Source organism: Chrysemys picta, chromosome 6 (genome assembly GCF_011386835.1).
Source record: "Chrysemys picta bellii isolate R12L10 chromosome 6, ASM1138683v2, whole genome shotgun sequence".
Taxonomy (NCBI): Eukaryota; Metazoa; Chordata; order Testudines; family Emydidae; genus Chrysemys; species Chrysemys picta.
Genome location: NC_088796.1, coordinates 80,366,504 through 80,390,101, shown reverse-complemented (window position 1 = coordinate 80,390,101; position 23,598 = coordinate 80,366,504). Strand labels below are relative to the sequence as shown.

At 41.8% G+C, this 23,598-nt stretch overlaps 1 protein-coding gene across 2 annotated transcripts in view; it reads right to left on the bottom strand.

Moving 5' to 3' along the window:
- The window catches only part of SLC27A6 (solute carrier family 27 member 6), a 65,379-nt gene extending 42,241 nt beyond the window's left edge, over positions 1-23,138 (bottom strand). The window contains exons 1-5 of one of the 2 annotated variants that reach the window (XM_005303064.5): positions 22,866-23,138; positions 21,763-22,265; positions 15,860-16,066; positions 11,691-11,849; positions 8,960-9,084 (exon numbers count right to left, since the gene is read on the bottom strand). In XM_005303064.5, the coding sequence (XP_005303121.2) occupies positions 8,960-9,084; positions 11,691-11,849; positions 15,860-16,066; positions 21,763-22,243 (972 nt within the window). In that variant the 5' untranslated portion in view covers positions 22,244-22,265; positions 22,866-23,138. The remainder of the gene's footprint in view (positions 1-8,959; positions 9,085-11,690; positions 11,850-15,859; positions 16,067-21,762; positions 22,266-22,865) is intronic. The other variant, XM_024107948.3, reaches the window with a different exon arrangement.
- Positions 23,139-23,598: the final 460 nt, after the last annotated feature.

Here is a 23,598-nt window from a genome sequence, read left to right as displayed (position 1 = left end):
CAGACCGATCCTATTCAACTTATTCATAAATCATCTAGAGAAAGGGGTAAAGAGTGAGGTGTCAAAGTTTGCAGATGATACTAAACTGCTAAAGATAGTTAAGTCCAAAGCAGACTGTGAAGAACTTCAAAAAGATCTCACAAAACTAAGTGATTGGGCAACAAAGTGGCAAATGAAATTTAATGTAGATAAATGTAAAGTAATGCACATTGGAAAAAATAACCCCAACTAGACATACAATATGATGGGGGCTAATTTAGCCACAAGTCAGGAAAAAGATCTTGGAGTCATCGTGGATAGTTCTCTGAAAATGTCCACGCAGTGTGCAGAGGCGGTCAAAAAAGCAAACAGGATGTTTAGGAATCATTAAAAAGGGGATAGAGAATAAGACTGATATTGCCCTTATATAAAATCGATGGTACACCCTCATCTCGAATACTGCGTACAGATGTGGTCTCCTCATCTCAAAAAAGATATACTGGCACTAGAAAAGGTTCAGAAAAGGGCAACTAAAATGATTAAGGGTTTGGAACAGGTCCCATATGAAGAGAGATTAAAGAGGCTAGGACTCTTCAGCTTGGAAAAGAGGAGACTAAGGGGGGATATGATAGAGGTATATAAAATCATGAGTGATGTCGAGAAAGTGGATAAGGAAAAGTTATTTACTTATTCCCATAATACAAGAACTAGGGGTCATCAAATGAAATTAATAGGCAGCAGGTTTAAAACAAATAAAAGGAAGTTCTTCTTCACGCAGCGCACAGTCAACTTGTGGAACTCCTTACCTGAGAAGGTTGTGAAGGCTAGGACTATAAACAGAGTTTAAAAGAGAACTGGATAAATTCATGGTGGTTAAGTCCATTAATGGCTATTAGCCAGGATGGGTAAGGAATGGTGTCCCTAGCCTCTGTCTGTCAGAGGATGGAGATGGATGGCAGGAGAGAGATCACTTGATCATTGCCCGTTAGGTTCACTCCCTCTGGAGCACCTGGCATTGGCCACTGTCGGTAGACAGGATACTGGGCTAGATGGACCTTTGCTCTGACCCGGTACGGCCTTTCTTATGTTCTTATGAGACTATCATCTATAATCAACAGGAGCTTAAATGAGTGTGGAAGGAACTACATGACTGTAGTAATATAAAATCTTACTTAACATCTGCATTAAAAACCCAAGAGACTGGATTCTCTGTTCTACCTTTCCTACTTTCGGTGCAGGAAATGATGAGTGGGAGGGAAGCAAAGATGACTTTAAGCTGTCTTGTGAATTTTGGTTCTGGTGCAACTAAGCAGTCTCAGGGCTGTAACAACCCTCTATGGGCCATTACATTAGCAAAGAATAATAGATGGAGTACCAACCACTCCCATTCCCAGTTCTTCTGCTGGGTGCCAGGTGGGGAGAGAACAGAGCCAGGGAGCCACAAGGAGACAATCTGCAAGGGCTGTCTATATCCTACTGCACCAAAAGGTGCAATTAGGAAAAGGGCTTTGTATTTAGAGAGAAACACACAGAGGGATAAAAAAAGGAAAGGCATCTTAAGTGTTGAAAACAGATTGTAAAACACCCCTGAGATAGGTCTCCTGCCTTTACCTAAGATCTGAGGGAGTGTACACAGAGACCAGAAAGGTAACGGAGGTGCAGCAAGTCTTGTAACTGTGATACTCACCTATTCTCAAGGCCATGCTATGTTGTAATCACACACATTTTATATATAAAACACAACAACCCTCAAAACTTTAAACTGCAAGATACTGGCCAAACTTCTACTAAATTTGCAGATGAAAGCATAGGTACTGGAACTAAGGGTGCTGTTGCACCCCCTAGCTTAAAGTAATAACCCAAATACATGATTTCCACCTTCAGCACCCCCACTATAAAAACTGTTCCAACACTACTGGACAAAAGTGAGACATTCATTCCTGTTCTTGTGTTATTACTTTGTCTAACATGTCATACCTTCATAGCAAGTGGATTTGCACAGAATGAGGAAGCGCTGTTCACCCATTCATTCTTTCTTCTTCTGAGTGGCAAGGAGTGTTATCTCAAAGATGTCTGTCCACTGTATGTTCTTCTCCACTTCAACATTTGGATTTTCAGCAGGGAAATGAATGCTGATCCTGTCAGCATTAACTTACTTGCCTTTCCCTTCTGACTCATTGTTCTGAAGCAGAATAGTTTTAATCCTTATGAAATTTATCCTTGAGCATCTTTTCTAAAAACATTACAGAGAATTTAATCCCATTGAAAGGAGCCTGGGTCAAACTGGATCTTAAAGTCCAGCCCGGATACGTCTACACAGAAAGAAAAAAAAAAAAAAAAAAGCACCTAGAGCACTGAATCTCAGAGGCTGGGTCTACAGCTCAGACTTGCACTACAATGCTAAAAATCACTGTGTAGACATTTGGGCGTCGGCTCAGACTCAGGCTCTGAAACACTCCACAAGCTTCAGAGCCCAAGGGTACGTCTACACTTACCGGAGGGTCCAGCGGCAGGCAATCGATGTTCTGGGATCGATCCCGGAAGTGCTCGCCGTCGACGCCGGTACTCCAGCTCGGCGAGAGGAGTACGCGGCATCGACGGGGGAGCCTCCCTGCCGCGTCTGAACCCGCGGTAAGTTCGGACTAAGGTACTTCGAATTCAGCTACGTTATTAACATAGCTGAATTTGCGTACCTTAGTCCGAAGTGGGGGCTTAGTGGGGACCAGGCCCAAGTTTCAGCCAGAGACTGAACATCTGTACGGCTATTTTTAGCACCGTAGTGCAAACCCAACACTGTAGACCCAGGCTCAGACTCACTGCTGTTAGACATGTAGACATACGATCAATGTCCAGGGTCATTAGCCATACATTTCTTCTAGTTAGACTGTTGTGAAGCAGAGATCTAGATGAAAACTTAGCCAATATCTACAGGTCTCATTTTAGTACTGAAAATACAAGAATTCTAAATTAATAAATGTTGGGGGTTTGAAGTAAGGTAGGGACAAGGCCGGCTCTGGCTTTTTTGCCGCCCCAAGCCAAAAAAAAAAAAAAAAAAAAAGCGGCGCGGCCGGAGCCAGGGTGCAGGAGGACTCCCTGTGCTGGTACCCCGGCTAGCGGGGGAAGAGAGAGAGAAGGGGGCGGCCAGGGCTTCAGTGGGGCGCTGTCAGCAGCCCCAACCGCCGAGCCGCCTGCCGGGACGGCTGCACGTCACGGTCGGCTGGGAAGGAAGGACGCGGGCTGCCCTGCCGGGCTTGCTGCAGGGCGCTCCCCTCCTCTGCACCGCCGCCCCCTACAGGGCAGCCGGAGCGGAACAAAAAAAAAAAAAAAAAAAAAAGAAGCGGCCCCGCCGCCCTAGGATTGTGCCGAATGCCGCCTGGTACAATCTGCCGCCCCAAGCACGAGCTTGCTCGGCTGGTGCCTGGAGCCGGCCCTGGGTAGGGATTTAACCCAGGAGACAGTGCCAGTGGATAATGGAATGACCTCTTTTACCTAGCAACAGTACAAGAGCTCCACAAGTCAAAATATCATTTAAACAACTCATAACATCAAGGCTGAGAAAAAAAAACTGAAAATTCGTTATATAGGCTTTGCATACTCTAAGCCTTGGCCATGGGGAGAACTTCCTAGGGAAGGAATATCAACTTGGTCTGTAAAAGTAATCTCAAAACCTACAGGGGAAATGGGAGGCGGTAGCTGACCTATACCATACTCCATTCTGAGATTTGTCAAAGCACTTAGCCCTTTCAACAAAGAGGCTTTCAAAGAAGCCTGACAGGAAGAACACTTATTAGTTTTATGACTAACCTTTTTCATTAAAGTATCCATATTAGTACATTAATACAGATACCGCTCTCTGCTGCATTTGCTAAAGTACACTTCTATTAAGGAGATGAAGAGGCTGAAAGGGGAACTTGGAACAACAAAGCTGCATAGACAATAACTGATTAGGAACTCTAGCAAAAGCTGCACATTTCAAGCTCCCTTGAGTGGAGAAGGGAGAGCTGGTGACTGAGGCATTCTGGTAACAGGTGGCCTTTCACAGGTCTGCAGGTTGCTAAAGCACTGCATACAGACTAGGGCACAGGAAAGCTCTCACTGCAAGAGTTGTTGCAGATGCGTGAGAAGGCAGCAGCAAGTCAAAAGGTTGGAGCTGAGAAAAGGTTTGTTCACAAGAGTTGATGCTAGAGAAAAGACATCAAGAAAAAACAAATCTTCAAATATTAAAAAAACAGCATAACAACAGCTTCACAGGATGGAGATCATCGATGAGTCCTGCCTGTTTACATCTCAGTTACAGGGATCCCTACTAGTACTCAAACCAAAATGATTTCAACAGCCTCAAAAGACAGGGCAGTGAGTCCTCAAGATTGGATTCTTGGGCTTCCAGATTATACCTATGAGCAAGTGAAGAGGAAAAGCTCCTAGTTTACTATGGGTCCCATTGGTGCCTATAGGCCATCTCCTGTAACTGCACATTTCAAAGATTTTCACCCAGCTGTGGTTATTTTTAATTTAGTATTACCAGATGTGATAGATGTTAAATAGGGGTTAATTAGGAGGCCTTTCACATACAGCAATGACAGCCTTGTTCCTTTAACCCACATGATACCAACACAGAATTTTTTCCTTATGCAAGCCAGATTTCTACCGGTGCTAAGATTTTTATTTTATTTTTTTTAATAATAGTACTTGCTAGTGAAACTGAGATGACATGGTAAACAATTTCACTCACTTGGAAAATATTAATGAATGTATCTCTACATGGAGTAACAGGTTTTTACTCATATTATTTATGTGTATGAACATGTTTCTCCTCCAGTTCTGACATGGTAAATTATTACAGGTTTTCTTCCAACTACAATCTAAAACTTTAGAACTGATTCAGTTTATAAGGTTAACTCTTTGAAGATAAGTGTTAGGATTTTCTTTATCTGACCTGCAAATTAAGTAAATGGTACATTGGTAGGAAGAGTTTAGGATGTGCCAGGGCCAAGGAATTAGACATGTATGCCCATATGCTGGTAGGAGCTATTTAATGGAAGTGTGAGTTCATATCGATACAGAGAGGGGAAACGCAGTCCTAAAAAGTGTAGTCTCTCCTCAGTGTAGTTATTATTGTTGTGTCAAATTCCATACGAGGAAGGAGACTTTATCACTAAAATTAATTTTAAAAAACTAAGGCTCCGTGGAGCTTGCAATGATCGTAGATGATTTAAAGAATAAGAAAAGACTTGGCTGTGCCTATTTTTGTCTATGAAAATAAATCTACCACTGCCTATTTATGACACAGGAGGTGTAAAGTAAAATGAAATAAAATCAAGCAGCACTCTTCAGCAAAGTCAAGCAACTGAGGGATGGAGAGAGGGGAACTTAACTGGCTGAGAGGATAGGTGCTGAACTTGTAAACCAGGTAAGGAGTGGGGTGAGTGAGAAACAGAAGAGCATGCAGTAAAGAGGAACCAGCTTTACATGGTGACCTTCTTGGTAGGTTTGACTTCCAGTATAGTCTTGTGCCCAATTGTCCAGTGTACTGCATCCTGTGTAATCATTTGCATTTGTGTGAAGTGGATATAAGACACTACCATTTCCATCTGATACCATTCTGGCAGCTGGGAAGTGCTGGCCAGAGGACTCCCAGACCATGCCACCTTTTCCCCAGGAACATCCTCTGTGCTGGCATACAGGAGGGAGGAGTGGAGTAGGAGCTGGAACAGTGGTTCTAACATAAGAATGGCCATACTGGGTCAGACCAAAGGTCCATCTAGCCCAGTATCCTGTCTTCCAACAGCGACCAATGCCAGGTGCCCCAAAGGGAATGAACAGAACAGATAATCATCAAGTGATCCAACAGAGGCTAGGGACACCATCCCTGCCCATCCTGGCTAATAGCCACTGATGGACCTATTCCTCCATGAACTTATCTAGTTCTGTTTTGAACCCTTTTATAGTCTTGGCCTTCACAACATCCTCTGGCAAGGAGTTCCACAGGCTGACTGTGCATTGTGTAAAAAAAAAATATTTCCTTTTGTTTGTTTTAAACCTACTGACAATTAATTTCATTAGGTGATCCCTAGTTCCTGTGTTATGAGAAGGAGTAAATAACACTTATTTACTTTCTCCACACCAGTCATGATTTTATAGACCTGTATCATATCCCCACATAGTTATCTCTTTTCCAAGCTGAAAAGTCCCACTCTCATTAATCTCTCCTCATATGGCAGCCATTCCATACCCCTAAACATTTTTGTTGCCCTTTTCTGAAGCTTTTCCAATTCAAATATAATCTACACCACTCAAACCTTCAGGAGGTTGGCTCCACTAGCTTTAGGGCCGCTTTGTACCGCTGAAGTGCAGTCAGAGCATGAACCAAAATCTGGCTCTCATAGTATGTGCACATTGCATTTTAAAACCTGGGGCCGCAAGTGTCAGAGACAGATCTACAGGTGCTAAAAACATTAGTGTAGTCATTATGGCTCAGGCTGGAGCTTGGGCTCTGAAGACCAAGACTGAATGTCTACACAGCAGTTTTTAGCACCACAGCACAAGCCTGAATCTGTAGAACCAGGCTCTCAGACTTGCTACCACGGGTTTTCAAAACACAGTGTAGACATTTCTTCAGATTTTGACTTTCCAAAGTGAAACAACAGCGTCAATTTATAGGCCAACACATCAGACCCCAAAGGTTCCCTTCAGTCCTTGAGGAGGCCACTTAGGGATCTGGGGCAAAATCAGTTCTTGGTCCTGCTAGTGAAGGCAGGGGGCTGGACTCGATGACCTTTAGGGTTCCTTCCAGTTCTAGGAGATAATAATATATGGAGATATCCTTATTATTATTTATTTTGAGTTACTATAGCCTTTGCTACTGATTGTAGCAAAGTTAAGTGAAAACTAAAGTGTCTGATCCAATGCCCATTGAAGTTAATGAGAGAGTCTTTCCAGTAACTTCAGTGGGCACTGGATTGGGCCCTAAAAGTAAATTGTTAATAGTGCTGAAAAATAATCTTGGCTCACATTCTTCTCCTGTTAACAGAAACTACTGTTGAAGTTAGTGCTGATTATTTTGGAAGATCACTGACAGATGACTGGATTAGAAAGGAGTTTTCATGTTAATTTGGAGGAGTTAATATTAATAAATATCTCACCATATTTTCTTAAAATCTAAGTTGCTAAACAAAATCCACAAAATGACAGGGAAATTTACTAATTGTATATATATTTTTTGGAGTCCCAAGAACAATTTAAAATAAATTCTTGCATGACAAGGAGGAGATTTTCAAGGGCACAAAAGGCTGTCAAGGCTGAATCCCCACTCTGTCAGTTTGAGTACAGAAGGTGGGGGCCCTGCAAGAATTTTAAAAATTAATACTTGCCACTCCAGGCTTGCATTAAACTCCCAAGGTTACAGTTTTTCTCTGACCTTGGCTTGGTAAATGCTGCCACCATCCAAATGCAAAAAAACCCCTTTGGTCTCAGGAAGGAGCATTTGGGAATTCCTCCCTGTGGGGTACCCTCAAGCCCTTTCACCCTCCACCCCCATTGCTAGACACCTTATATATTCATTTACACCTGTGAAAGAGGATATAAACTACTGTTGTTATGCTTTGATAGCATTTTACAGCTACAAAGAAGAAAGAATCCATCCCCAACTTTATTATCCAGATATCAAATAATGAACCCAGATGTACACTTTTTGTACATCTCAGTCAAAATCCCTGACTTGAACATGCATTTTTATTTTAAATATTTGGGTCTTCCTTCTTTTGCTCTCTGTTTAAGCAAATCAGAAAGTTCTTTTTAGACATGCATAATGTAATGCCCTGATTTTAATACAACCACTGAATGCAGCTTCCAGCTAAAATGCTATATCAGCTTTTAACTACATATGTAATTCATGAGAGCTAATAGGAGTTATGTACACAATAGAGTGCAAACCTAATATCGCTAGTAGATGCTAACAAATGGTTTCCTATATTATGTCAAGTGTACTTGAATTTTTGGACATAATATTTATATATTACTTATAGCTGAGATACAGCTGAGGACTTAACTATGCTAAGTGTTTCAGTTTCTACACAGCTGGACGTTTTGGTTAGTCACCAATGTGCTAAAGATATGGGGCTGGATTGTGGATAGTCACTACTCTGCCCCACTTGGAGCTCAGACACAATGGCTTCCAGACCTGGGAGTAGTGTGTTCACTCTGCTAGCCAATTCATGGTTCTTCCCCTTTGTGGAGGTTAGTTAGATGGTAACACCTCCCTGTAGGGACCTTGCAGTCACAGAGATCAAGAACTCCCATTTTGCCCAACTGCTGCATAAGGACAGGAGGAGGGAGAGACTCCCTCTTCCCTCCATGTGTACCTCTAGAAGGTGTAGACACATTGGTCTGCACTCTTAAGGCTGAAAAGTCTGAAAGGCAAACTAAATTAATAGGAACTTAAAACAATTTTCTCTTGAGCTTTTGAACTGTATTGACCCCTATAAAACCTTCAAGAACAGAGCAGAGGGATGGCCTATGTGCATGCTTGTTCCGCAAGCCAAAATAAAGCTAATAGGGCCAAAAGTAGGTAAGTCTACAAAACTTGATAGTGTCTATTTAAGCTGATCACAAGAACCAAGACTCTGAAAATGCATGAATGCTAATGTAGGTACTCTAGACTTACCCTTTGCTAAAGTTTTAGCACAAACATTTTCTTTTCCAAATAAAATAAAACTGATTCAGTTTTCTGTCTCATTGAACATTTTCCCCCTTACATCTTTAAAAATATCAACTCCTTGGTGCCAGTTCAGTATTCCCAGCACGAATCTATTGGCAGCCAAGGATGCATCAGAAAGAGGGGGTGGAGAGGACATTTTTTTTTCTTTTAAAATTACTGTTCACATTTCCCTTTTAATGTAAATATAGCTAGAACAGTTAGCATGCAAGTAAAGTTTAGCAAATAACCAAATGCTAGGATAACCATTATTTTAATTCCACTTACCACAGGTTGATTGCAAAGATAACGACAAAGTTCTCCGATATACTGGATAACAGTCACATTGTACTTTTTGCAGTCACTCCAGAACTGACTACATGAGAATTTCTTTCTTAAGACACAAGTTGCACCTTATTAAGAAAATAAAAACAGGAAACACTGGTTATGTGAACTTGACTAGAATGCTGCTACAGGTACCATACAGTCATGTAAAGGTAAGAACTTTGACTCATTTGTATTTGAATCAATCTCATGTGTTTGTTTTACTGATGGGTCTAAATTCATAGACCTTGTCCATTACAGTGGAATGTGTCAGTATTCGGGTTTATTTTATTTTATTTTTTTTAAACTAGTACCTAATACGTGGCATTTAAGTGCAATACAAAATTAAGGAGCACAAAAGCCCAGAACAAAAGATGTTTCTTTTTCCTCTGAGGCAAAGGAATATAATTTTGTGTACATAGATCGCTTTATGGAAAAACTACATTTTGCCTTTTAGCTACGCACTGCAGTAATGCCCCTGGACGAGCACCGAAGTCCTAAATTGCTCCCAAACTCATAAGATGTTATTATCACTCTCTCCCCAAACATATAAAGACAAAAGCACAAGTATTACCAGTGACCCAACTTCATCAGTTTTAATCGTGATTCAGCATTGATCCCCTCTGTGCACTTTAACTAACAGATGGGAAAACTGAGGAATAAGGTTGAGGAAGGCATTATAATATCTACTATATAGTCACACAAATGCTAAATATTATTCATTCCAATTTCATGAAATTAGATGTAGGTTTTCTAAAATAGATGCACTACCTTTGCTGTATTTTGCACAAGGCAAGACAAAATTCAAAAATTTGGGGTAGAACATTTCTAACATGAAGATCAGTAGACAACAGGAAAAGATATCCCATCACCGAGATACATGTAGAATAATTATACACAGAAAGAACAAAGGATTCCCCATACTGAATCAGATCCATAGTCCACTGAATATAATCTCCTGTCTACCTCTAAGCTACACTTCACCCTATGGCAAACCTTTGCCCTGACTGTCCACATTAATTTAATGATACCCTGTTTCAGTGAGGAGTATTAGGTGACAATTAGGGTTATACAGTGGAAGGTTCCCCCCCCTCCCCGTATTTAAAGCAAGTTCCGTCAGGGTATTTGGTGTGGTGATCCATGGGTTTCCTGTGTATTAGGACAAACAGAGTCACAATAAAATGTATATTCTATAGTCAATGCTAAGAGACAATGCAATTTAAGTGCATAAAGTCCAACAATTTTCAATGCTGTAAATTTATTTTCAAATATTTTAAATCTAAAACAAACAAAAAAACACACTTTTAATCTATACCAGGCACAGAGCTCCAGCAGTACTCATGCTGGTGTGTTTACACAGTCTGCAGACAGTTAAACAGGTGCCTAACTTTACACATGAGAATAGTACCATTCTACAGAGTTATGGGTCTCCTTAACTCTAAGCCTATAGCAAGTTTAAGACTTTAAAAAGAACAGCCTGTTTTGGGGGTTGTTACCCTGTAAATGTGTGGCCTCCTCCTCTTGGATCCAAGGAAGCCCTGCAAGTGGCCCACTGCCTTACTTTCCCCTCTTGATTCCTCAAACTCAATACAGTTTTCGCAATGTATAAATAGCCTGGGGGGGGTGGGGGAGGATGTTAATTTATGACCAAAAGTCCCACTACCATAAACCAGAATCCCTCAGTACAGTCCAAACAGTAGATTAGATCCAACAGTCCAACACTAAGTGTAGCTCTGACATCCCTCATCATGCTTCAGCCCAGCTCCCAGGTACAGCTCTGGCATCTCTCACCGCACCTCACCTCAACCTGGACGTTTAGCTACCCTATTTTCTTCCCAGATAGGGTGCCAGCTCTTGCCTAGAGATATCAGCAGGATTGTCTCTCCCTCATTCCCCAGCCTTCAGCCCTCTCTGGCCCTCTGGCTTCAGCTGTCCAGCTCAGCATCTCCCTTTATTGCTCACAGCCTTCAGCCCTCTCTGGTTATGGCTCTCTAGCCTGGAGAAGTATGTAGGTGACTCCAACTGCCTTCCTGCCTTAAACTTTCACCAGCCTGATCTTCTGGGTTCACTGCTTAAACCAGGAACTCACACTGTTTCATCCTTCAGGGGCATCTCCTCCCTGAAGCTCACAGCCCAGCTCTGTTCTTCCTCTGTGAGCTCTTTATTCTCAGGACTCTAGACGCTCTCCCCTTTTAAATTCTGGGCTCTGAACTCTCCTTCTAAGCTTCCTCTCAGCGTTCTGAGTTCTGAATTCCCTTCTCAAACCTCTGAACTCTCATTTATAACTCCCAGGGGCCGCCCCACCTTCCTCATTACACTAAACTCAGGTACACCTGGACTGCAACAGGGGCACTGAGCCCAATTTCATTTAAGGGCCTGTTACCCTAATGTCAAAAACAAACAAACAAAGTGGATGAACAGAATTTTACCCAATTTTCTAAAAGAAAAACGGATATGGACCTTTCTACAGTTTCTTAACGAAACAAAAACAAACAAACAACCCACTAATCAACTAAATCACAAAACCGGTTAAAATTATTTCCAGAATCATTTCTTTTTTGGCTTAGAAAGGCAGATATAAGAAGACAAGTTTAATTAACCCCACTGATAGCAATGATTCTGCACTGTGTTTTAATGCAGTTCTAAATTAATCCCCTCTTCAAATCAACAATGCTATAAAATAAAGTGAGCCTACCCAATTCAATACATCCACCAATGCCAAGGAGAGAAGCTGCACTGTGGTAAAGAGGGAGAGTTATATAAACAGTGTCATCTGCAGTAGCACCAAATGCCCATAATCCAGCAGCTCCTTTTAGAATCTGCAGATGACTGATAACTGCAGCTTTTGGTAGACCTAAAATGAAAAAAAGACATAAGACTATACATTACAGAGAGGTCAAAATTCACTTTTGCTGAGTACATGAGTATCCAGTCTGTTAAGAACTTCAATAATACTAATACCTTTCTATATTCTAGGGCCAATTTTTCAGCTAGCCACTTAACTACACAGACATCTAAGAACTTGTTTGCAAGTTTAATGTGGCACTATATCTGTTGGTCCTATAGAAGTAAGAAATATGCAGCAGATCATAGGTGCATAAACTCACTGCATACTGGGTCATCTGATTCAACAACAGATGGTCCAGAATGTGAAAAAATATGAAGGAGCTCCAGGCCTGATGTATAGTCAAAATAGACAAGGTAGGTGAGGTAATATCTTTTATTGGACCAACTTCTGTTGGTGAAAGAGACAAGTTTTCGGGTTTACGCAGAGCTCTGCTTCAGGTCTGGGAAAGGTAACCAGAGTTCTTGTCTATCTACAGACCTATATCGGTATAACTACATTGCTCAGCGGTGTGAAAAATCCACACCCCTGAGCGATGTAGTTACACCAATCTAACCCCCTGCGTAGACAGCACTAGGTCGGCGGGAGAACTTCTCCCGTCAACATAGCTACTGCCTCTCGGGGAAGTGGATTAACGAAGCTGAAGAGGAGAGCTCTCTTTCATTGACTAAGAGCATCTTCATTAAAGCACTACAGTGGCACAGCTGCATCGATGCAGCGTTTTAAGCGTAGACATGCCCAGAGTGTCACAGCTAAATACAAGGGTAGAACAGATCCAGTGTCTTTACTAAGTCCATGATTTTTGGTGTCTAGCAGAGTTATGAAATTAAGTTCCCTTTCCTTAGAGAACGAGGACTGAGAGGTCAGATATGCAGTGATCATTTTGTGAAAAGTGTTCACCCATGTTTTTATCTTATTTTTCTGTGAGAGTTCTTTCAAGAGTGTAGATTGTCTGGGTTCACCCACATAGTTATTAAGGCAGTTAGTGCACTGGATGAGGTACACCACATTGGTGTGATAGGCATGTGTAGGACCCATGGATCTTGAAAGGTGTGTTGTGGGGGGTATTTATCATCATAACAGTGAAGACATATCTGCAGGTTTTGCATCTGGTGTTATAGTGGGAGATGGTACTGCTTTGAGTTGGTATGTCCTGGTGTATGGGGAGCATGCGTCTGATGATGAGCTTGGCGAGGCTAGGGGGCTGTTTGAAGGCCAAAAGAAGAAGTTTGGGAAATATTTATTTCAGGATATGGTTCCCATCAAGTATGGGGTGCACGTTTAATGATACCCTGTATGGGTTTCAGCGTGGGATATTAGGTGACAACTAGGGTTATACAGTGGGAAATTTGTTTCCCCTCCTGTATTAAAGCAGGTTCTGTCAGGGTATTTGGGTGGCCCATTCCATGATGTGATCTACATTTCTGGTGGAGTTTCCTTGTGTGGTGAAGGGGATTTTAAGTGTGTTAAGGTTTGTACCTGGATTCTGGCCTCAGAGCACATTCTAGGATATGTGAGTGCCTGGTAGAAAACAGATTTCTTGGTGTGTTTGGGGATGGTTACTAGATGTGTGAAGATAAGTGTGATGATCCATGTGTTTCCTATGTATAGCTGTCTATAGGGTTTCACTGCTGAAGCTGATCATGGTGTCCAGGAATTTCCTTCTGGTATGGTAGTACTCTAGAGAGAGTTTCATGGATGGATGGTTGTTGAAGTTGTAGTGGAAATTTATGAAATCACAGCTGTCATGCCTTTGCTCTATTTCATTTTGTTTTTTCCACACACAGCAATTCATGTGTGGATGTGTACAGTTTCTTTAAAACTGAACCAGGGATCCTGGTAGGAGGGAGATTGGGGAAGGCTCTAGGCACAAGCACTACAGTGAGGCAGAAGCTTTAAAAACAGTATTTTCCTTATTTCTAATCCTTGTTCGGTGTTAGAAGAAATCAGCTCTTTCTGTGATTCTTTACTACATCACATGACATTGATTTCATGGCATCTCTCTCCAGTAAGATTCAAGGGCTTCCCTGCCTCTGCTTCCCACCCCCAATCCCAAATGCTGGCTCCTTAGAAGATGTGGGACGCAGCAAGATATTTGTCTTCTAAAACTCCTTTTCAGAAGAATTTGTTTCTCTTTCTTGTGCTCCTGGATAAATGCTGTTCTCACACTGGAGCACCATCAGCAGTCACTGTTTAAACTCAAAAAAGACAAGCAAGGACTGCAAAATTGATAATCTTAAATATACAAAATTAAAAACCAATTAGGAGTTTATATTAAGTAAGCTAAACAAGTTTATAAAGCTGTATTTGGGGTGAGAGCCACTCACAAGTGCATATCATTTCCAAGGATGACAAATAAATTATACACTGCAGGACAAAAGACTTTCCATACTGATCAGATCAATGGTTCATTGAGTATTTCCTCCTGTCTGGCTCTGTCCGTGGCCTCTACTTGACATTCCAGAGGAAGACAAACCTGTGCACTCAGGTCCCACCATATTGTACCTACCAATAGCTAGTTGTGCAGTGCTTTATGTAAGGGAAAGATTCCTTCCTTTAGGAATCAGCCTTCACTCTTATTTTAGCATGCATAATCACAAAATTATTTTATTGATCAAAATAATCTAGCACTTTGAAAAATCCATCCACGGTTTTTGCTTTTGATTTCCCCTGGCTCTGGATTCCATAAGATGACTAAAAGCTGCACAACATTTTATTTCCTTTTAACTTAGCCAGTAAATCTAGACTATTAATTATATCAGCAATCATGTGTTCTTGTATTATCGGAAAGCATGAAAAGGATGGATGGATTTGTTTGCCCTAGAGGAATCAGATTGCATGAGACATGATTTTAAACATAATGATTCAATTCCCTCTAAACTTTTTTCCATGCTAAATAACTGCTCTTTTTGTAATCACATTATACTTAAAAGAGATAAAGTTTCAGTATGCATGGTCTACATACAATCACTTAAATTTTCTTACCGCCGTAAGTAACTAAAATATATTAGATTAATTCTGTGCATTGCATCTTTCCACTTCAGCTTCATATGGAGGCCTTAAATGACATAGTTTCTACAATGTTATAGACTACCTAGTGACGTCTATAGCATGATTTAGCTAAGAGTATTCAGAACAAAATGTCTATACACAGTAGCAAGCTCTGCTATATTTTTTCACCACTATTTGAAACATAACTGATCTCTGAATAATGTTTGCAACAGTTCTGTTTTTTTAATTACTTTAAAAATAAATAGAATTTAGTTCTAAAATAAACTAATATATGGTTCCATGGAGGCAAATAAAATCAATAAAATAATTATGCTTGGGCAGGGGAAACAAGTTGTAAGATGCAAGTTATTTTTAAAACATCTCATGACTGAAACCACAAGTTAGTTTTCAGTTGATTAAGAAACACCAATCTGTTTATCCTAACACCACCATGCTGCTTTTTATGTCAGTGATCAGAATTTTTTTAAAAGTCTTAACTTCTTAGCCACTGGAGCAATGATAATGAACCCAGCCATCTGTTTCTAAACTAAAAGGCTAGTAACTTAATCCTATTTTCTCTCTCTTTGGTGACCTGCATTCAAAGCAACTTAATGAAGACCCACTTCATAATAAGTGCATAGTAACTTGTTTTGAAAAGATGTTGTAAAGTTCTAGATGTACACATTAGTTCTATGGCTGTGTTATAGAATCACAAAATATTAGTATTATGTTTGCAGTATTGACTAGCAGGCACCAATAATAGTAGTTATTTAATAAAAGGGCATAATGCCCTGCCCCAGGATTTAAGAAATTCAGCTGGGCAGGGGAAAAGGTGCTACCTTTGCAGGATGCGGAGTCAGAGGGATCCTCTATGCCAACAGCCTTGGAAATGACCAATGCCTTTCTTGAGCTCCTGATACCTTCTCCTATAGACTGAGGTGAGACTTTTAGAGTGTCTGATACAGACACATTAACTGATGGTTTCATATACAGTTTCAGGAAATGATGGAAACACAAGAGAGCTGTACCTGTTGTTCCTGAGGTAAAAATGTAGAGTACGGAAGACTTCAGGTTGTTTGCAGAGCGGAGATTAACTGGTACACAGTCTTCAGATGCAGCTTCCAGTTTGTCTAAAAGGGTATTAACACGTGGCAGAGTGCAGTCTTTTGTCATTACCCAAATACCAATATCTTTTTGGAGGCTAGGAAGAATTTCCTCTAATGTCCCAAGCATATCTTAAAAACAATAACAACATTGTGTTACCTATTTTATAATGTATTTACAGAAAGCTAAACTTAAAGCAAGTTTTTCAATGTTTTAGAGTTGTGTTAGCAAAATACAAGGAGACGGATTCACCTCTGTGAAAGTAAAGGAATATAACCAGGTGCTGATGCCCCAGGGGTGGGGTGGACTTCATGTAGAAAAGGACAAGCAATGGTACATACAATTGCTGTCACTCCCATGCTTTAAATTTCAGCCAGCACTCCATAAAAAACTCACTAGCAATGACTACCATCTCTTGGCCATACCTAATCTTGGGTAGTTTACAGTCACGTCTCAGAGGAGAAGTGCAGTTAATGTTTCTCTCCAGATTTCATCTGGCAAGATAATCTGCTTTCATGCACTGCAGTTTAGTTATGGATACTTGGCCTGGTCTACATTGCAAAGCTAGGCTGGCTTAACTATATTGCTCAAGACTGAAATATGTCACGCCCTGTGCAATGTACTTAGGTAGACCTAAGCTCTGGTGTAGACATAGTGAGCTCTATGGAAGAATCTTCCATTGACCTAGCTACTGCCTCTTGGAAAGGTGGATTTACTACAGCAACAGAAGAACCCCTTCCATCGCTGAAGGAAGTGTCTACACTAGTGACACAACTGCGGTGTTTCTAGTGGTCTGCTTAACCCAAAATTATCCCCTTGCAAATGGCATGGCAGAAAACAGTAACAGATGTCACCATTCTCCAAACATACACAGACTACAAGTAAAAAATGAGCAGCTATCATGATTTATTGTCTCTTGTGTTTCACATCCCTAGAAATGTTTGCAATTTTATGTAATTGGTGCCAAAAAAGCATTGGCTTATTTACAGAAAACTATTTTTCCCATGTTTAGGACTACTGAGCATAAAGAACACTAAGAAATTAGTCACTGATTTTATGGTCGCTCATAATTTCAGGTATAATTCTGATCTTTTATTTTTCAGTGCAGTAGTCTTAGAAATAAATGTACACTGAGTTCTTAATGTATTTGAAAAATATCAATTATATTTAAACTGCAGACAAGTCAAGAAAGAAGGGGGCTGTGGTCATAAGATTACCCTATCCTCTAATTAGGCAATCCTTTCTAAGGGGAAAAATATCACAGTTACAGTCCAATTTAAACTATCATTTAGGATTCAGGAATGACAGAAAGGCAGCAGTTCCCACTTCCTAGACTAAAACACATCTTCCTTATGTTATTCCAATTAATTAAGATCATGCCCCAGACTGAAAATATCCTTGATTTACTGCTTCCACTTTTAAAAATTACTCAATTAAGCTAACGTTTCTGTGTACAGGTTTGTTTATTCACCTAGTATTGAATATTAATACCGTGAGTTGGTTCTACAAGAGAGACTTTTCAGTTGCAGTCTGGTATTAAAAACTTGGAACAGTATCTGAACAGTTTGTAATCATTTGTTATCTTGAAAGAGATTCCAGGTTAGATAGGAGAGCACAGCAAAAAAACATAAGCAATTTCCTGAAGGAAAAAAAGGCAATTGGAAATAGCTAAATATTTTCCTAATATTAAAAGAGCCAGAAACCTTAGATTAATTCTGGATAATGTATGAACAATGTGAGCTGAAGATAAACTCTCCATTGTATTTCCAAAGAGCACTTATACAAATGTAAAAAGGTCCAAGACTATGTCCAATGTTGATGTATTGTTTAATGCACACTGAATTTCTCCACCAGATGTTTTTAAAGAGCCTGTTGCTCATTTTACACTTGTATTACCCATGTTTCCAGAATAAACAGCTCTCTTGGAAGAAACACAATACAGCATTTCTGGGTGGTGCCTGGTACATGTACATAAGCAGATGGTAAAGCAAACCATAGGTTGTGAACTTAAGCTTTCTCTATTTGTTTATTTTTTTCTTAGTAACGTACTATTAAACTTTAGGGTTTGTTTTGCAGTGAGTTATTATTAGCGCTAATCTTTAACTATAATAGAGTAAATAGCAGTCCTGTATGTTATTTACATAATGTTTGTCTATTCAGAATGTATTAACTACTTAGCTTTCCTGGGAAAATTCATGTGTTAATGGAGGTGGAGCTCTCCCCACGCTCTTTTTTCTATTTTTCCCCTCTCCTGCTTCCCTATGAACAATTGAGCAGGTTTGTGACATGATGTGACCAACCTTAATACATAAATAATTGTTAATTGTGACCTTAGAATAATAGACAAAATACCTTTTGGCTTTAAACTGCCTCCTGCATTGCTAGTCATACAAAAGGTTCTCTCTATTTTTCCAAACAAAGAAATAATGCAAGTATTTATTGGCAGGCAGATATGAACCCACAGAAATAACTGATAGAAATCAGATTATGAGATCAACTTGTACTGAACAAAATCTTACTCGGTTCATTCAAAAAGTTTTATGAAATATTGCTGACAAAATATTTGAAGGGCACTGATGTATATACTAAATAAGCTGTGACAACCCAGGTAGCCACCAATGGTCCTTTTAACAATAAAAGGCCAGTCCCAAACTCCCCATTTTTAGATTCATTCCCTCCATATACTTAGTTCCCTGTCAAAAAGGCTCTCTCTGTTCCTGCTGAATTGTGTTCAGCAAAAGCCAGAGGTGCTGGAGATACGGCAGCACATCCTGGTTTGAAGTTATTTCCATTATATACGGGGTTTACAGTTTGGTTCAATGGCTTTCAGCACCCCCACTATAAAAATTGTTCTAGAACCTATGGCAAAAGCTTGCAGGTGTCATCAGATGTAGCTAAGAATCTATGTTGCCTGCCATTGCTCCCTTGAAATGCCATTGAAGACCGTGCAAAAGATTCTAGAATGTGTTTAGGAACTACAAATACTTAATGTCTATTACTGATCAAACGCTGGGATGTATCTGAAGGAAGCACTGACCCAGGTAGGGGACCCAGTGAGTTTCCAGGAAAGGGAGAAGCAAGCAAGCAAGCAAAATGGGGAGCCAAATCCCATCTTGGAACAGTCCATAAGAGTCCACCCTGCATGTCTAACTCTGTGCTGCTCTGGATGTCTCATAATACTTATTTTTATAATTTAGTTTAAATAATCAAGTTAAATGTCAATTATTATCAAATATCTATTTTATCAAGAAAACAATTTCCCTTTCAAAACCTGATTAAGGATCCTGATGCTTGTATGTCACAGTAGCTGTTCTGAATTCACAAGCACCTGAAAATATCTCACTCACTCCCCTCCTCCAGGACATTCACAGAATATGATCTAAATTCATTCCTAGTTTATCTTGACTTCTGCCAGTATAAACCAGGGTTCAGGAGCCATAGCGACAGGACTTTCACAAGGGCACACAGCCGTGGCAGAAAGCAACGGCAATTTCCTCTCTGCCAGGAGGCTCCTAGGCAGTCAGTGAAGCTGGGGGAAAAAAGTGGGAAACACTGGCCAAAGAGGGGCCATAATCAGAACAGCTAGGGGATATAATTCTGCATATCCCCCTAAGCAGCCTGTGTTGTCAGGGGCCACTGACAAAGCAACCCTCTCTCAGTGGAAAGCCCCAAGCAATGCCAGAGCTGGAAATACTGTTCAGCTGCCATTACAGGTGCCAGAAAGTTTAATGAGCACTTTCCTGTGCTAGTTGGGGTGACTCTGGTACTATGCCTATGCTGTTAACACTTACTGCTTCTATACAACTTCCTGCAGTAAGGGATACAATTTGCAGTTACAATTTGTCAAAAATGCTCATAGCCTAGGTAAGACTGCATGATTTGGCTCTTTTAAAGATTAGATTTCACTGCCCTTACTCATCTTAAGTAGTATCTTACCCATATTGAAACGATAGGGACTAACTGACTAGTAAAGGTGGTAGGATCTGGTTGTAAGTGAGCAGAAGTTTCACAGACATGAATCTCCTCCTTCCACTCTAACACTAAAGAGCCTCAATCCATCAGGATTAACTGTTTTAAACTATTACATTGAGATATTATATACATTTTGAATAAGACAGGTAGTGAAAGAGAAAAAATGTAAACTCAATAGGTCATTATTAGAGATGGTCGGGAATTTTTCAACCAAACTTTTTTTTTTTGCCAGAAACTACTAACTGATTGAAACTGACCCATTTTCTTCCACCAGGCTATGCAGTCAGTCTCTCCTCCCCCCAGTCTGGCTCGCTTAGTTATTTATACAAAGTGGAACAGCCCCAACAGGAGAGATTGAAAAAGCCCTCACCTTAGAATAGTCAAGAAGTGGTTACGGCCCTCACTTGGGATGTGGGAGATCAAGCTCCTACTTGGCCTCATTTGCAGGGTCTCCCTCATCACAGGTGAGCGTCTTAATCACTAAGCTTTTGGCTATTCTGGGGTCTCACTCTTAAAACTTTGAAAAGATTTAGTTTCATCACGATGAGGAAGAGGAAATTTTTTGAATGGGATAGGAAAACCATCTCCCACCCACTGTAGTCATTATGTGTTTTGTGATCCTGCTGAATTTGCATTGCAGCTCTGGTTCTAATTTCAGTAGCTTGCGTAAATAACACTCTTCTCCACTCATATTTTTCAGACACTTGTACGAACAGTAATACAAACTGTAGTACAAAACATCCAATGAAACTAAAAATAATCAGGGGGAAGTTTTAAGATTACTTTTAAAAATAGAAAATCACCACCGTAGACAGTATGTAGAAGGAATTCCACCAATCAGGTGAAAAGGGTGCAAAATCCCTCTCTCAGCCTAATAAAGGTACAGCAATACGTAGAAAACCAGAAACAAGGCACAGAGTGCAGGTAGATGTAATAATTTTAGAGATGGGACAAAGCTGCATATTTAGAGTGTAAATTTTGAAACACACACACTCCAACCCCAAAGATCAGGAGTGTTCCAGTCTGAGATTTTGCTTAGTTTTTTTATAAAGATGAAGAGCCATTTGCAAAATTAGCACCTGGATTTGGATGCTGAAGCTCTTTACCTATCAAGCTGATTTTGGATATGTGGTTTTGGTCTGAGGATCTCTCTCATAAACACTAATTACATTGTACAATACACACAGGTCAAAAAAGGAGTTCTATCTCCTCTGAACACAACAAAAATCCACCCATAATTTGGAAACTAAGGCTTGGTCTACACTACCCCCCTAATTCGAACTAAGGTACGCAACTTCAGCTACGTGAATAACGTAGCTGAAGTTCGAAGTACCTTAGTTCGAATTAGTTCGAACTTACCTTGGGGTCCACACTCGGCAGGCAGGCTCCCCCGTCGACTCCGCGGTACTCCTCTCGCCGAGCTGGAGTACCGCAGTCGACGGCGAGCACTTCCGGGTTCGACTTATCGCGTCCAGACTAGACGCGATAAGTCGAACCCAGAAGTTCGATTTCCAGCCGTCGAACTAGCGGGTAAGTGTAGCCAAGGCCTAACACAAAGTGAGCTACCCCTGATTATTACATCCCTCTCCTAAATGCTAGTTGTCTGTTGTATGTCTGCAGGGGTCTCATCTCCTCTATGCCACACAAATTACACAAAACTTTTTTTAGACTGTAAGCTGCTTGGGTTAGGAACAATATCCTCATAAACCTACCACACAAAAGGGACCTGCTCATGATTTGGGGGCCTCTTGGTGCTACTTTAATACATCATCTGTCTAAACTAGGTCTCCAAAGAAAGGACGTGGGGAGAAATGCAGTGTATGAGGTTAAAAGCATAAGTAAGTATATACTGTACCTGCTCCCACAATAAGTATCTTGGACTCACAGCTGCTGATACAATGCAGAAGAGACCTGGATCGGATGTTGAAGTTGAGGAAAGCCACCACACAGCCCAGCTTGGCCACTCCAAACCACACATGGATGAAGTCAGGTTCATTGCTCATCAGCAGGGCCACCGTATCCCCCTTTTCCAGAGCTCCTTGTTGCAGGAAGACCTGAGCTACCCTGTTACTCCTCCTATCCACGTCCTGATAAGTGTGAACGGCCCCTTCATAGAGGATGAATGGCTTGTTGGGCTGCCTTTCAGCTTGTTTCACAAACCTGTCCAGCACCGTGAAAATCTTCCCTCGCAGCCTGTAGATCTCCACGGTCAGCCCATACTTTATCACTTTAAGCAGGTATTTCAGGTCGTGCCAGAAGTAGGGGAAGAGGAGTTTCTGGATGAGATGCAGGGAGACAATCCCAGCTGCGGCGCCCGTTACCCAAAAGGGTAACATCGGAACAAGCGGAGCAAACAACCTGCGGACAACAAGCAACAGCAATTGTTGCAAGCGCCTCACCCACCCAGCAGTACTAGGGTGCCTTAATGGGGTCCCTGAGTGTGGAGAGACGGGTCAGAGTCCGAAAGGAAACCCGGGAACTCCGGCAGCTGTCCCCCAAAGAGCAAGCTGGGGGAACCCGGGGCGGGAAGAGACGCGCACGAGCACCTCAAAGAAGCTCAGAACAAGGCAACAGGTGGAAGATGGGCAGCCCCACAGCAGGCCCCACTGACCAGCGCGAGCCAAGAGCTCCTGCTGCCCCCGGGGTCCCACCGAGCGGAGTGAGCCAACACCCCCTGTCAGTCTCCAGGCAGAGCCAGGCAAGTTTCCCGCGTTGCATTTCCGAGCCTCGGCGAGCAGAGGTGGCAAGAGCCCCCTGTCCTCCCAGCAAAGGGAGGGGAACGCGCCACGCCGCGCCTACGGCACCCAGCGAGCAGTGAGCCCACGGCCCGTGGACTCCCAGGGAGCGGAGCGGGACTAGGGAGGGTCCCCTGCGTTCACTAGGCAGAGCAAGGTAAGTGCGCCCCCCCAAGACCCACTGGATTGGAACAAGCTTCTCCCCTACACCCCCGGGACTCACCGACTAGCACGACCTCTTGTCTGGGGCTAAGGTCAGACAGGCACTTGCGGAGAAGACGGGTGGGGAATCTCGGTGCTGCGATTCCTGCTGCGCTCCTTGCATAAGGCAAAGCTAAAGCCTCTGCTGCCTCACTCCATCCCTCCGCTCCACTGAGAGCAGCGCTGGGGGACGGCCTTTGTATATAACAAAGGAAAGGGAGCCGCCCTCTTCCGCCCCCGGCTCAGGAGCTAGCTGGCTAGCCGGGCACGCTACTTGGCCCTGGCCAAAGCCATTGCTGGAGCCGGTGAGTAGAAGTGGGAGTCTGGACCCCGGCAGAGCAGACGGGGTGAGCAATGGGGATAGGCTGCCTACAGCTCTGAGACAAACGTGACTAGTGTTACCATATGTCCCACTTTACCAGGAACCTTCTGGCTTTAGCTCTTTCCTGGGACATGTGGTCATAGTGCTGCCCCCCTCTATCTGCTTCAGCCCAATGTCCCCTTCCTCTCCCAAGCCCACAACCCTAGAACCCAGCTCCACATATCTTAACTCCCAAACCAGTGATCCCCCAGATACCTTTCCCAACAACACAGTACCGTTTGTGATTTATAGTGTATCTCACAACATAATATCCCCCCCCCCCCGCCCTTAAAACAACAGATCTTAGAGCCAACGGAAATGGAATGTGTGACAATCAAGTTTCTGGTCCTCCTGGTTGTGGAGAGAAGCTTGAAAATGTGACCCAAGTGCACCC